The sequence below is a fragment of the Silurus aristotelis genome (genome assembly GCF_946808225.1).
Source record: "Silurus aristotelis genome assembly, chromosome: 14".
In the NCBI taxonomy this organism is placed as follows: Eukaryota; Metazoa; Chordata; class Actinopteri; order Siluriformes; family Siluridae; genus Silurus; species Silurus aristotelis.
The window spans coordinates 5,169,097-5,185,714 of NC_139587.1; the positions used below are offsets into that span (position 1 = coordinate 5,169,097).

At 35.8% G+C, this 16,618-nt stretch overlaps 1 protein-coding gene across 3 annotated transcripts in view; it reads right to left on the reverse strand.

The window, feature by feature from the left end:
• Positions 1 to 162: 162 nt before the first annotated feature.
• ctbp1 (C-terminal binding protein 1) overlaps positions 163 to 16,618 on the reverse strand; it is a 25,556-nt gene continuing 9,100 nt past the window's right edge. For 2 of the 3 annotated variants that reach the window (XM_083561506.1, XM_083561504.1), the window contains exons 2-9: positions 13,027 to 13,181; positions 6,708 to 6,852; positions 6,387 to 6,593; positions 5,336 to 5,550; positions 4,921 to 5,051; positions 4,488 to 4,615; positions 3,431 to 3,542; positions 163 to 1,543 (exon numbers count right to left, since the gene is read on the reverse strand). In XM_083561506.1, the coding sequence (XP_083417632.1) occupies positions 1,357 to 1,543; positions 3,431 to 3,542; positions 4,488 to 4,615; positions 4,921 to 5,051; positions 5,336 to 5,550; positions 6,387 to 6,593; positions 6,708 to 6,852; positions 13,027 to 13,181 (1,280 nt within the window). In that variant the 3' untranslated portion in view covers positions 163 to 1,356. The remainder of the gene's footprint in view (positions 1,544 to 3,430; positions 3,543 to 4,487; positions 4,616 to 4,920; positions 5,052 to 5,335; positions 5,551 to 6,386; positions 6,594 to 6,707; positions 6,853 to 13,026; positions 13,182 to 16,618) is intronic. The other variant, XM_083561505.1, reaches the window with a different exon arrangement.

Here is a 16,618-nt window from a genome sequence, read left to right on the forward strand (position 1 = left end):
CTGTCCATGTGATTTGCAAACAATCCACGCTTGATTTTAAAGTGCTGTGGTGCTGCATCGCTTCTGGTGTAAAATGGGCTTCATTTAATGCACATCAGATCCTCTGATCACACATCTCATGCTCATGGAGTTAATTTCAGTGTTATCACCCTGAAAGCCGTGTCATTAAATTTGGACTTTTATTTCATTTAAAATAATTCATACAAATGCATACAGTCACAAACATTTCTGGGTTTTTTTTTCCTTTTTTTTTAAATTCTGTTTAACAAAAAAATAATGATATCTCATAGTATATATAGTATGTATATTGCTAGCCTACCACTTTAATCAGGAAGGAAACTATGTAGGCAATGGAGCGCTGCAACTACCCCAGCAGCTCGGAGCTGCCTCGTAAAACACGGTACGGTCAAGTCACACAGAAACAGGCAAGCATGACGCCAGCTTTTCACAAGACAAACTGGATTTTTTTTTTCTTCGTCAAAACAGAACGCATTTTTTTTTACCTTTAACACATAAGGCAGTACATGCTAAGTTAACAGAAACTAAAAATTATAAACAATAAAAAAAAAAAAACAACACTGAAAAAACTTTTTGAAAGTACTGTGCTAATTTAGACTACAAAAAAGACACATGGATTAAAAAAAATAAAAAAATTAACAATTTATCGATGCACTATGTGGTTTAATTTCAAAGGGAGGAAGGAGGGGAAAATAATTTTCCTGAGAGGGTGTGCAAAACAGGCCTCTTTCGGGGCATTTTTAAAAAAAAACAAAAACAAAAAAAAATCATATATAAAAAATTAAAACAACAATAATAATAATAAAAATCTATTAGTTGATGGTTACCTCCCTTTATGTTGTGTTTCTTTTTCTTTTTTTCTACAAACCACTGATCATATCCTAAAAACTGTACACAAACAGGATACATTCAAAACTACAGCGTTTTTTTTTTTTTTTATCAATGAAACCCAATGGACACGAAAGAAACAAAAAATTGCCCACTGCACTTAGACAGACTAGAATCTAAACCAGCAGGATTTGTTTTAGGGAGGGTTTTTTTTGTGTCAAATCCATTTTTTTTTGTTTCCACATCAAAAAAAAAAAAAATAAAAAAAAAAAATAAATAAAAAAAAGAGAGCGAGAGAAAGAAAGAGAGAGAGAGAGAGAGAGAAAGTATGAGCGAGCACGATCCACCACCTTCAGTTCAAATGGTTGGCTACTTCAGACAGTCATGGTTCATTGAGATTTTTTCGTTTTTGGCTGGTTTCAAGCCTGTGGCACTCCTCCTCATTGGGGTAAAGAAGGACCAGGAGAGTTCTCTAGTAGCACAGAAAACTCTCGATATAGGAGTGTGTGGCTACAACTGCTCGTTGGGGTGCTGCTCTCGATCGGGCTCGGCTTTACCAGTCTGGCCTGGAGATGGTGCATGGGGAGGGTGTGCTACCGAGGGAAGGCTGTGGCTGATCGGCACTGCGCTCGGCACGATTCCTTCCACAGGTGGCGGGAGGCCACCAGATGCCAGGCTCACCACACCTGGTGGGTACCTGTAAAAAAGAAAAAAAGAAAAAGAAGTTTTACTTAAATATTTTAATTAAATGAAGTATGAATGTCTAACATAGGAATATGGATCTTTTGCATTTTATTCCCTAAACATGGTGTATGTGTACTTTGAACCATTACAAGAATATAGGAAAGTGGGCAATTTTCAATACACGCCAGACAAAGATGGGAAAACTTAAAAAGTACAGTATAAAGTACATTCCTTATAAAGTACAGTAATCCCCTGTTTATCGCAGTGGCTACGTTGTAAATCTGCCCGCGATAAATGAAAAACGGACGCCACCCAAAAAAAATGCTATTTAATGTATACAGTACTGTAATGTATTAACATTTTACTTCATTTTATAATTAATAATTATATTTTTATTAATAAATTTCATTATTTCAACATAAAACTCAATTGCCTATAAGCTGATTTGGTCTATCGTGCTATCCGCGGGAGATCGGGAAAATCAGCAAAACAAATTAGTTATGTGGCAAATGCGATTCGCCGATAAACCGGGGGCGCCAGATTCAAACCGCTGTAAAGCGGGGGATTACTGTGCAAACAAACTATTCTTTACTGCATACAATACTTTGCTTTTTCTATTCATTCTGTCTACTACAGCAAAACATTCCACTTCCTTCTTTTTTTTTTGTTCTGTGTGGTTTGGTACAGAGCAGTGACACTGCACATATCTTCATGCAAGTCTTTTAGCAGATGTTTATTATAGCACCTATGGGTGATTTTATAAATGCGTGCTGGGTGGGTTTGCACCTCCTGCTGTACGTATGCAAATAAAGGCTTCTTGTGCCGTTTCATGTTGTACTGCATGCTCTTTAAAAAGTCGACTGCGCAGTATATGGTTACATTTTTGCCAGTTTGCACAACTGCATTATGCATGCAATTTTAAAGACAAAAACACGGGCCAGAAATTTTCAGCACATCCTTTTTAGGATAAAACTTAAAAGTTCTAACGGTTTACTATATAACATCTTCTTTGTTCTCTCAATACATCTTTAATCGAGGCAAGAAACTTGTAAATTAATGTACATTTAAATAATCTGCACATGCAAAACATGCACTATAGCATTAAAGTAAATGCTTTGGGCATTTCTTTGTATAGCACTTAAGTAATAAGTGAATGTGAAATCTGCTTTAGAGAAGAGTTGTGTTTTCCTATTAGGTTGCACTGGATGCCACAGTAGGTGCATCTAATGTAATATTTATAATATTAGCCTGATGTGGTGCTGTTAATGCTTATATATTTACATAGTAAGATATGTTGTCTCCCTCTTGCAATGTTTGAGTGGAAACTCAAGGCACAGCAGAAACTACCACCAAATCAACACACAGGAAATAGAGGGGAGACTGATAAAGATCTAGAAACGGCATTTACGTTTATCTAACATTAAATCGGTGCAAATCTCTACTTTGCTGGCATCAAATATATTTTGTTTCATTTTAGAAAAAACATTTTCATATACCAATCATGCATGAGGTCACAATATAGGTGCAGAGCAGAAATAAGCCAACAGTAAGCAAAGAACCAAGAGTAGAACCTGATGTGCTTGATCATAAATACTCCACCTCAATATACCAATATACTCCACTCTAGGAGTTCGGATTCTACTCAATTGAATTGAATTGTATATGTAAAAAAAATGGACCTCAAAAAAATCCCCCAATATTCACACCCTTTCCTGCAACCCCCAGACTGCAGTCCCCCCATAACACTCAAGTTTCCCTATAGGTTTAACTAATATGTGAAACACTGGGCTGACTGTCTGCAAATCTACGATTTTCACATCCCACTGTTAGTTTGAATAAAACTGCAATCTGCAGGGTGAAAATGTGCAAGCATAAATGCAATTGGGTGTTAATCTATAACCTGTAGGCTCCATTTAGCTCTGGGTGTATGGCAGGATCCATGCCTGCCCAGTGTGTGGTCTGTGTGAGAAACTCCTTATTCACACAGTTCTTCAGGTTGTCTGGAATACGACCTGGGGGCCCAAAAATTTTACATATTACACCACAACAGAAACAGGAAGTGTTTATGATGCATAAACACTTATTTATACACACACACACACACACACACACACACACACACACACACACACACACACACACACAGACACACAGACACACAGACACACAGACACACAGACACACAGACACACACACACAAACACAAAAGGTTGGGGAAAGAAGTATTTGATCCCCTACTGAGAAATGAACATTGTGAACTTTTTATAGTAGGTTTATTGTAACAGAGAGAGAGACAGATTATAAAATAAATACATCCATAAAATAAACCTTAACGAAAGATTATAAATTAATTTGTATTTGTTCCATACCAAATTAGCAAGAATTCGAGACTTCTAGAATTCTAGACTCCCACACTCCCAAATGAATTCTGTCCCTTTAGGAAAGAACTCCTGATATCAAATCACTATGTGTATAAAAGACACCATCACAGAATCAACCTGTTCCGGACCTATTCAGGACAGATTTTTAAAAATGTGCGATTATGTTATTTATTTATTTATTTATTTATTTATTTATTTATTTATTTATTTATTTATTTATTTATAGATAGACAGACAGACAGACAGACAGACAGACAGACAGACAGACAGACAGACAGACAGACCTAGTTTACTTTGCATAATGAAAGAGGTCTCCAGTGCCAGTAAGTGTAAAAATCATTACATAATTGTGGATTCTTGTTCAATGAGCTGATTTTTTTAAAGTGAAAAATCTAATACTTCACTGGTAATAGACTGATAAGTCAATTACAAATAAATAAATAAATAAATTCAAATAAAATAAACATTTCTGGTGATAAAAGTTTTGACATTTTGTAATGCTTGTATGTATTTCCATCATTCATTTTTTCATATAAAAGACATTAAACTCATGTAATTGGTGTTAATGTGCCGAACCTGTAATGGCCCTACGGATTTCCCGAGCTGCCTCCTCTCTCATCTCGATTGAGGACTGCTCGCTGTACCAGGCAGCGTGAGGAGTGCAGATCAAATTAGGGGCGTCTTTCAGAGGGCCCTGGCTGAAACTGAGACAGTAGTTAGAGGTATAAAAGGTGTCAGACAGCAGATGACCTGAGGCACTCTGTCTCCGTCTTATACACACACTTATACACACACTTATACACACACACACACACACACACACACACACACACACACACACACACACACACACACACAACTTACCAAAAAGGGCTTTCTTTCTCAGTCACTTTTTTTACAAAACACACACACACACACACACACACACACACACACACACACACACACACACACACACACTCAAGGCTCTGAAACTTTGTCTTTTTCTCACACTAATACACTTGCATACCTGAAGGGCTCAGTCTCGTGGACGTCCAGAGCTGCGCCGCGTATTCTGCCCTCTTTAAGTGCTTGAGCCAGAGCTTTCTCGTCCACCAGCCCCCCTCGCGCAGTGTTCACCAGGAACGCACCCTGACGCATCTAACACACACCCACACGAAAAATAACAATTCAGCTTTTTTTGTGTGTGTGGTTTATAATAAGGACAAAGCATGATAAAAGTCTAAGCAAAAATAGGGTACAGCACTGATGATACAGCAGGAGATTTCACCATATCATCAGAGCAGCTCTACTGCAAATATTAGACTGAAATTCTAATTACACTAATGCATAATACAAAATATTTTTTCAATGTGGAGCACAAAATATGTGAAAGGTGGTTTCACGGATTCATTGACTGATAGATGAAGTGGCAAGTATGTTACCTGTTTGATAGTGAAGTCGTTGATGAGGTGGTGGTTGTGTTCGTTCAAGCTGCAGTGGAGTGTGACGCAGTCGGAGTGGAACAGAAGGTCCTGTAGTGTGTTTACTCGCTGTAGTCCGAGTGCTCGTTCCATGCCGTCAGACAAATAAGGGTCGTAAAAGATCACATTAAAGCCAAACACTTTAGCTCTCAGAGCTACAGCTTGACCAACACGCCCTGAAACAGACACACACACACACAGACACACACACACACACACACACACACACACACACACACACACACACTCATTAGACAAATCAATAGCGTTTTGCTTCTACTCAAATCAGACGTGTCTCATTTTCTTGTTTAAAGCTCTTTTAAGTGGCTTAAATGAGTAATTAATTTAATGATTCATTTACAAGTGACTCAGACCCACTTTATATAAATGATTATTTGTGAAATCCGAGTCCCTAACTGGTACTAATTGAAATATTAAAAGAGGTTAGAAATATTCCTTTGCATTAATCCTATATCGTGTAAAAGTCATTCTATTCTAAGTGCTTTATCCTGGTCAGGGTCTCAAAAAAAGATCTCCAGGTGCTTTGTACTTATAATAAAGGATAAATAAAACAACAAAAAAATATAGTAAAAGATTTTGGTAAAATAATATTTTGTGAACAATACTATAAAATGTATGAAAACGATCCTAAATTGTGAAGTGAACATTTGAACAAATAAAAATGTAAATTTTACATAATTCCATATAAAACATGTAAAGCAAAATAATAGAAAATTATACATAATAATAATAATAATAATAATAATAATGCTATTACTACTACTACTCTTTATCTAATTTAGGCTGATCCCATTAGGGGTCGCCACAGTGGATCATACATCTTCATATCACTCTGTTCTCCACATCTGCCTCTTTCAAACCAACCATCTGCATGTCTTCCCTCGCCACATCCATAAACCTCCTCCTTGGAAACTACTACAGCTACTACTACTATAAATGATGATAATAATAATAATAATAATAATGCTTAACAGCTGTTGTGTAAGCTGACCTAGGCCGATGATCCCCAGAGTCTCCCCTCGGATGCGAGCGGCTCCAGACGCGACCTCTCGGATTTGCTCCACGCTCTGGACCCTTGTGCCCTCACGGAGAGCCTGGTGCAGCCAGGTGGTGCGTCTGTAGAGATTGAGGATGTGACACAGCGTTGAATCGGCTGTCTCTTCCACTGAGGCTGAGGGCATGTTACACACAGCTATCCCTGAGAAAGAATACACACCCTTAATTATTTGGACAAAGTGAGACACACATACACAGATAAACACACCATATATAACGTCAGTAATTAACGCAGGAAGGAGGAAAATGAGATTACCCAATTCCCCAGCTGATTTGATGTCGATATTGTCAAAACCGCTGCCGATGCGAACAATAATTCGAAGTGCTTTGAATTTCTCCAGGTCCTCGCGCATGAGCGTGATGGTGTGGTACATGAGAGCCCCGACGGCTTCGTTTAGTACCTGGAGGACCACACAGGAAAGAAGCAAGGTGAGGAAAAATATAAATAAAGATTATTATATATAACTATACATGAAACTATACAGTAGGTATGCATATCGCAAGTATTTGCAAGACCACAACTATGTCTTTATTAGATCTTCTTTTTGTAGGGTCCAAAACATCTTGGAGCGATATATCTCTGTGTACTGATGATATTTCCAGCGTCTCATGGAATCAGCGGAAGTCACTTTCAAAACCCGAGAACGTTCAAAAACTGTAAAACTGTAAAAATTTAGCTATGGTACTGTATGTCTGAGAGAAATATTATGCATAGTGCCTCATGTTTGTCACTGAGTGATCAATAGCTATTTATTAAAGATAGAAATAACCATTCAAATGAATTTTGCATTTCTATTTGGGACCCTGTCATATTTCAAGTGTTTTGGTTGAATCAGAGTGCTTTTTTAAATCTAAGTGGGGAAAAATCATAAATATTGAACAGTATTGCTTAAAAAAATAAATCTAACAGCCACCAACACCATATAATCAAACACCAGTAAATCAAAAGGACAGGACCAAAAAAAAAGTTTAGGCAGGCCCAATTACAGATTAACAGAATAGTTAGATTTCATATTGTAGGTGTCAAGTGACAGTAAATTATTATTTAAAAATAATGCATTTTCCATGAGGTAATGGATGACTGTAAAACATGCACAACACACAGAGAAATGATTTTCAGTTTCAAACATATAACCGTAATAATGAAACACAACTATGACCATAGGAAAATATTTATAACCGTCTATCAAAGTCTCTTCCGAGTGAGTGCGGAGCTCTGTGTCCAAACCACATGACAAAATCTACCTTTTGCGGCTAAATCCGAATACCATGTTATATATTATATGCTGTATCTCAAAAGTTTCCTGTGGAGAGCAAATGATTAGAAATTCCAAGCAGCATTGCTCTTAGTCATGCGGTGTTTTGTGCTCTTGGCTGCAGAAATGTACTGCATTAAACAAGACGACTAGGAGAAAAACAATCATTGTGAATGTTCTATGAAGAATGTGGTGACGTTAGGTTTGCTATTCATGCCTCCCACAAGTGCATTACATTGCCCAGTTCCTCAAACACCTACGCTCATAAAAAGTGGGATTAATTAAATAAATGCATTTACATGAAATTACTACAGAGAAGTCTCTGGCGTTCATGCAAAAAAAAAAAAAAATGAATCATGTTTTCATTTCCAAGCAAAAAAAAAAACACTCTAGCGGCGAGTCGGTTCAGCTGAATGTCTATTAGGACCTCATTTCCATGAACACTGCTGTTCATGGAAATAAGTGGTGACCCTCCGTCGAGTTTTTAGGTAACCATGGAATCGTTTCTGCTCCAACAGCCACACGACTAAAAACATTTCAGTTACACCTTATTAACTTTCATTCACAGACGGTCGCGGTCACTGAGGTGCTTCTCATTTTGCACACACTGCCTCAGCACTTTCTGCTTAATTATCAATATGGCTGCCTTTAATCCTATTACCGGACCTCACTAGACATTCAAATTGCCTGAGAATTGAGTTGGGAATGTGAGTTATTTCTTAGAATCCAATAAGCTTACATTAAATGTTTTGTACATTGCAATAATTGACATCTGTGACAATTATAGACACACCTTCTGACCTTTATTTTAGGTAACATTACCTCTGCAAAAAAAAAAAAAAAGGAGAGAATAGCCTATAAAAGAGATTCTGTCACGGATTACTTTCACAAATAAAGCTGACTAATAGGGAAAGCCAAAGGACAGTAGATATAGGTAAATTATTTAAAATATAATTATTATACATTAAATAAAGATCTAATTAGTTTCCTATTACAGAGAACGCTTTAGAGGAATGGATTGGAGGTAAATCATCAAAGTCAGCATTGTGCAATGTGGCCCGATGAGTCATTTATTTTGCATTAATCACACATCGTGACAAATTTACAGTAATCCCTCGCCATATCGCAGTTCAGCTTTCGGGATCTCACTGTAATGCGGGTTTTTACATGGAACATAACCCCCGCAATAGGTGAGGAATTACTGTATTTCTGTACTGTAATGACAAGTCACACTTTTTTTTTTTAATAATCTCTTTATTTTAATATGAAAAAACAGCAATGATTTTAATCCTGAAATTTCTGTTTACAGTTTAACTTTACAAACTAATGAAACTCTAGACTTCTCCCAAAACTGTTAAACAATGGTGATTGCCATCAATGCCATTGCAATATAGTTTATTAGCTACTAAAATATAATCTAGTAGAAGAGCTGCGTTAATCTAAATCGGTCAGGCAAAAATAGAGTACTTTATATAAACAACTCCTGACCAATCAAATTAAAAAACTTGCTGCACCACTGCTGTATAACAAGTAAAGTAAACTTTGTTGATAAAATCCTGTCAACTGAGCCATGAAAACAGATACAAAAAAAAAAACAATATCTAAGAAAAATAATTTGACAAATAAACGTTGTTTTTGCTGCTTCAAAACAGACCCGGTTGTTCATTTGTTCACTGTCATCTTGACAAATTCCACTGATTGCAATCGCAGGCAGAGGAACAATATTATAAGATCTTTTCTTTTGTAGAGGGAACTATGTAATAACCTCATCCATTCAGCAAGGGAAGTTGAAATTGGCTTGTAGAAGAGGACAGGGAGAAAAACCAGAGAGCCATCTGTCCCTGCGAGCTCTGGGAGGGCACGCTGAAGCCTGGCGTCTGTCCAAAAATACACAACGCGTGCCAAAAAAGGCGATTTGCAAGTCAGCAGAAAAAGAAAAAGAAAAGCCGCGAGCATGTTCAAGAAACGTAATTTTTTTAAAGTAAAACAGTTTCATATTATTTCAGCGATGTGTACAATATATATGAGACCTTCTTGTTTTGTAGTTTTCTTTGTTTCACAGCCACAGATAGTGAATCTCTGACATGATAATTACAGCAATAAACGGAAGCTACTATGTAGTAACCAGCTGCTACTTTGTCCTAGAAATTAGAACAGTTGCAACTGCAAGCCTGCAGGTCAGCATGTAGAAGTTCATGGCTGAAAGCATATTTGCGCATGTTTTTCCTGCTCATTGTTTATTATGTATATTAACTACAGTCAGCACATTAACAGCAACACTGCATGGAAATTTGTCATTACAACCTTCGAAAAAACCATTATAATAAAACTATTCACAGGTCATTAAATCTGATGTACACTTCGCTCTAATGAGCTGACTGCCAACAGGTTTTTCATTTCCAATGTATAAACTATGGCAAATATTTCTATTAGATGATGGTATTTTCCATAATAGCAGCTCTGATAATGATCCAGGCTCCGTGCACTCATTCTAAATTGATGCCATAATAACAAAGTGTAAACTCTAATATTAGATTAGATTATAGTAGATTTAACTTTATTGTCATTGTGCAGGGTACATGTACAGAGCCAATGAAATGCAGTATAATCCATATAATATAATCCAGTTTATTCAAAGAGAAATTTATTAAAAACATTTTCGTAAGGACTCTTTAGTGTCACTTTGTAATGATCAGCGATAAAGTTTCTAAAGTGGTGTTTTGTGGTCGTTCAATAATATCAAATGCAACGAAAAACTGATCAAATGCATGTCAGGCCACACCAACCCATCATTGATTATTTCAATATACCGTAATTTCCGGACTATAAAGCGCACCCACTGAATTTAACAAAAATTAAAATTTTGAACATAAATAAGCCGCACCTGTGTCTACACTGAAACTAATGAACTTTACACAGGCTTTACCGGAAGTGAGTGTCTGTTACACGGTGTAACGGGTGAAATATGTTGTGGCTCCTATAAGAGCAGCGCGGCATTTTGGGAACAGCACATCACTGCATTCTTCCGGTATTATTGCGTGTGTGTGTGTGTGTGTGTGTGTGTGTGTGTGTGTGTGTGTGTGAGACTGAGGATTATGTGCTCATTATTTTCTGATGCTCATTTCTAAGTTTCTTTGACAAACCCTTAACGCTGTTGCCTAAAAAAGCACGAGTTTTGGAAACCTGTCTGTGCTTATATGATTTCTGTTGCAGTAACTGGAGTTAGCGAGCTCTCCCATGACCCAGACTCAACATGCTACAACGGCTTCTATCTAAACAGTAGACTACCAAGAAAGTCATTGTTCACTGTCTTCCTCCTTCCTTTCACAACTATTTCTCTCTGGAGTTTATCTTTTGGCATCGTCGTGCGTTTAAAAATCAACACCGGTGGAAGTTTTTCTCCTGAAGCTGTGCAGCTCAGAAAACAGGTGAGGTGCGTTTTTTTATTCCCGTTCGGAAATTTCATTAGTCTAATGTTATGGGGTTCAGTTTTTTGCTTGCAGTTTGTGAAACCGGGAAAACCCCAAGAAAAAGCCATAAATTAGCCGCTTCGTTGTTTAAGCCGCGGGGTTCAAAACGCGGGGAAAAAAGTAGCGGCTTATAGTCCGAAAAATACAGTAATAGCACACATCATTGTGTTTTATTCCATTTATGTAACCAATAATATTAGTAAGAGTTATTATCAGAGGTTAGTAATGATTAACACAGAGCATCTAATTGCAAATGGATAATAGTGTAACTACTTTTGTACCTAAAATGTTATAAGATAATATAAGATATAAGATAATATAAGATATTTAATATCAATATTACTGACTTTCTAAAGACCACAGCAACTGAATATTAAGTAATTTCTATTTAACATATTTCTATTTATTAAAATATTAAAAAGTATGTTTTAAAAAAATGCTAAAACTGCAAAAAGTATGCTAATAAACGGATGTAAAAACACTAATAAATCACTAGCAATACAAAAGAATATACTCTACTCTTTAGCTAATCAGTTATAAAGTCAAAACCACAACACAACCCATACCACCTCAGATTTCTGTTCTTGTCTGGCAGACAGCTGTGGTAGCTAATGTGGGAGAGTATTGTGGGTTTTATATCTGATTAGCAAATCATAAAGCGTAGCTCACGTAGTCATTTACCCAATTAACATTTAGTGTGAGACACTTTTTTTGCTTGGCAAAGCTGTAAAGGGTGTTTTTTTAAGTAAATGATCCTATAGACCGCCTGTATACCAATCTGACCAATCAACAGTACATTTCCTCCTGCAAAACTGCCGCTCACTGGATGTCTTTCGCACCATTCTGTGCAAACTGTTGTGTGTGAAATTTCCAGGGGATCAGCAGTTTCTCAGAAGGTCTCAGTTTCTCAAGAGTCACTAAGATCAGTTTTTCCTCTGAACATTAGTGAACAGGAAAGGTGAACATTAACTTAGGCCACTGACTATGTGGTTAGCTGAACGGATAGCTGCGTGAATGTTTAGATCTGCAGCATTTTCCTAATAAATAGGAGTCTGGGTTTCAGACTGTCTCAGTGCTAAACTTGCTGGAAATGGCTTGAATATTATATAGGGCTGCAACATTTAATGTATATAGTAAGCAATCACATTTTTAGTCAAGAGTTTTGTGTTTTTAGCGAATTACTGTGCATTTGTACACCAATCTGTTATCTTGCGTTTCTCCGTTCCGTTTTCTTTTCAAGCATTTGTCTACTACAACAGTTAACTTGTCCGTTTTCAAACGGGATTAACTGCGGCTTTACTACGCTCAAATGCTTGTTTTCAATGTTTGTATATTTAATTCATGCATATAATCATTTAATTATTATACAAAATGAAGATAATTAAATATTCTAAATGCTTACACAACTGAACAAACATTTTATTTTAATGTTTTAAGCATGGTTTAAGCATGGTTGTCATCTTGCCATCTTTAAGATGACAACCATCTTTACAGAAAAAAACAACCCAGCATGAGTGAATCTGTTAAAAGGAGAAATCCCGAATGCACTCCTCAACAAACGGCCACAATAAGCTTTATAAAATGTCAAAATTAAAAATAGTTCACCTCAATATGTGGCTTTAGGGTTTTATATAGTTATAATAAGCAAAACATCTCAGTTGAACCCCCCCAATCATTTGAAAACTAAATAAATAAAATAATCGATTATCAAAATAATCGTTAGTTGCAACACTAATATTATTCATAACATATATTCAGCTGATAAACCAAGTTGTTCTTCCAATGAGCTTCCAAACAGGTCCAACTTGACTGACTAGCTCAAAGGTAAATACAATAAACATTCCTCTACCTTCTCGTGGATCTCCTGGGTTGACTGAGCATCACAAAAGGCCACGGTGGCCACGTCTTTCAGGATGGGCATCTCCACTGTGCAGTCCCGGCCGTCCAGTAGTGCCACCAGAGGACGAGGGTGCATGGGCCCATTCATTATAGGAGGCCTGATGCCTGCACAGAGAGATGTGCAAGTTTAGTTAGGACTTTTTTCCTCACTGAAGTTTGACACTAATGCGAAACAACCAAGGGTTACTGGGTTGGTCAGAGACATTGTGCATGCAGTTCCTAAAAAAATTTACATTAAACAACATTTTATTTGCGTTTAATTCATAACTACATTTGGAAGGATGCAAAAAAAAAAAAGTTAGTGAAAAACCTCATTCAAATTTTCATCTCTCTCCAGAACTCTTCTAATAAATATGATAACGCAACAAATGCTTGCGATGTCCTCGAATCTGTCATTTCAGTGGCATGTGATATGCATTCAAATGTCTCGATTACAGCAACTGGACTTGTATAAAACGACAGACTCGCCTCCCCCACGAAGCGAGGATCAATTCTACTTTGTGGTGAAATGAATCATGGCAATATAAGCTGCAGCTTGGAAATCGAGGTCACCCCACGCTCCAGTATTACAACCTTAAAAAAAGGAGCAAGATGGTTCAATGACTCCAGATAAAGAAACAACATAAAAGGAAAGTCAATAAGAAAAAAACTTTCAATGATTGCATGCGAATAAATACAAATGGATTCTGTGAACATCTATTTATGTACAATCTTGAGCATTTCTCTGAGCTTTTACTATTACTTTTATTATTATTATTATTATTATTATTATTATTAGACAAATGTAGGATAAGACATGATTGGTCTCATATATACATATACATATACATATATACATATACAGTACAGACCAAAAGTTTGGACACACCTTCTCATTCAAAGAGTTTTCTTTATTTTCATGACTATGAAAATTGTAGAGTCACACTGAAGGCATCAAAACTATGAATTAACACATGTGGAATTATATACATAAAAAAGTGAACTGAAAATATGTCATATTGTAGGTTCTTCAAAGTAGGCATCAAGAGAATGCCAAGAGTGTGCAAAGCAGTAATCTAAGCAAAAGGTGGCTACGTGGAAGAACCTACAATATGACATATTTTCAGTTGTTTCACAATTTTTTGTTATGTATATAATTCCACGTGTTAATTCATAGTTTTGATGCCTTCAGTGTGACTCTACAATTTTCATAGTCATGAAAATAAAGAAAACTCTTTGAATGAGAAGGTGTGTCCAAACTTTTGGTCTGTACTGTATATATATATATATATATATATATATATATATATATATATATATATAAATTTCTTTTTTTTTTTTTTTTTTAACTAGCCAAATAAGAATGGGGCAATTTTACATGTCCTTGAAATTACTTGGATTTAATTTAAGAAAATGTATTTAACTGTATAAGAAGAAGAAGAAGAAGAAGAAGAAGAAGAAGAAGAATCCTAAAAGTTCATTATACTCTGAAATAAATAACTTTTTTTATTTAGTCAAATATAAAATAGCCCAAAAAAAAATTGCACTATTAAAAAATTCAACAAAAAGATCTATGAAAGCACAGTGATTCATAAACGCAAACATAATTTGCCAGTAAAAATGTTACCAACTCTAAATCATAAAATATTGATTTTATTGAAATGTTATTTAGATCTCTGATGTGTAAAAACAAAAGGTTACTTCACCATTCTTTTTACATTTCCTCATAATCGGAGTAAAAGGGTAACCTGGAGGCTAAACCAAATCTAAATATAGAAACAGATTCGTATTCATGAGGCCATTATACAAATATAAAGTTATAAAACACAAAAATAAATAAATTATTCAAACGACTGCTTTCCCGTAGGCTTTGGAACAGCTTGGCTCCTGTGGCAGCCCTGTTAGTGTGCAAGAAGAAGGGCAAAAAAAAAAAATCCCAGCTTCAAGAATAGACACAAACATTAACTTTCAAGGTTAGTCTTAGGAAAGATTCTCAAAATAAAGTACACCCTGTAAAATAAACTCTGTACTTGACCTCCAGTGAGATGTTCACAGATATTCGGTGACACAAAGAACGTTTGTCACTGACTTTGACAAAAACAAATGCCAATTACAGCGCACATAACGGGGCATGTTGGGTCATTTTCTCACTTGTCAAACTCACGCTTCCTGAACATATTGCAACGCAGATGCATCCTGAACTGGACTGTTAGACGGCCTGAGACACAAAATGTGTATCGTACCAATGCTTACTTACATGTTGCAAAATGTATAAGGAAATGTGGGATAATAAGGAAAACAGGTCAGCTTTATCAGCAGGTCAGATTAACTCCGCTTGGGTCTACTGTTCATTAAGACTGTCACTTGACCATCTTTTGTGTAGTGTAAACAATTACAGGCATAATCGTTTGAACGGTTAATTCTGAACTTTTACAATCAACTATTTGAAAAGAAATCTGGACACAGGGACAAAAAAATCATTATCATTTCTCCTTAAAATTATATTTCCCATGAAATTTCCCATGGAATCTCTGAAATCTGCACTTACAGTCAGTGTGTGTTTAGTTATGGATGAATCTGCAGGAAGTTTTTCGGTAGTGTGACACTATGTGGAACTAATTTCTCATGAACATTCCACGATATTGAACCTTAAAATTAAAATATACAGAAATACAAATATAAGGAAAATCTAAATAATAATAATAATAATAATAATAATAATAATAATATGCTTACAAATATAAGAAAAACACTTCAAGGCACGCTTTTCTTCCATGGATTAACAGAACTTTATGTCACCATTGTGTGTTTTTTTTTTCTCTTTACATATTACAAATATGTAATCAACGTTGTGCAAAATTCTTGATTGTTTCCCCACAAGCAGACATTGTAAAGACCCTTCTTGTTTGATTTAAGGTGAGATAAACTTTTGGCGGTTTAAATTTGTTATATATATATATATATATATATATATATATATATATATATATATATATATATATATATATATATATATATATATATATATATATACACATATACACACACTGCAGGGTAAAAGTTTACGTCTGAAGTTTAACGTTAGTAAATGCCACCATTCCTGTTTTGTTCCCATTCTGATAAGAAATGCTGATAATGTGTAGATAAACACAAAGATGAGGAAAAAAAAAAACCCTGCGCCTCGGGTACTCTTCAGTCTGTTTGTTCCGTTTGTTAAATTGTCATATTTTCCTGCCTTTCTAGATTTTATAGGTGTGCTCTTAGACTGGTTTGTTTATGACGAGTAACAACAATGACTCGGTGGACTCTAATAATTCATTTTTCAGCTACATCTGGGAAAAGATATATAGTGAGTACCAAACTAGGCTGTTTTTTTTTTTTTTAAGATTATATATAGGATACATTTATAGTTTACATAGCATTTAGTGGGCTTGTGTCCAAGGAATACACTCAGGATCTATCTTGTGAACTGGTGAACAAGCATTCCTAATAAATACAATGAAAAAGCAGTAAAACTACAGCCAAGTGATACCGTAACACTTCTAATTAAAATGCAAAACAAT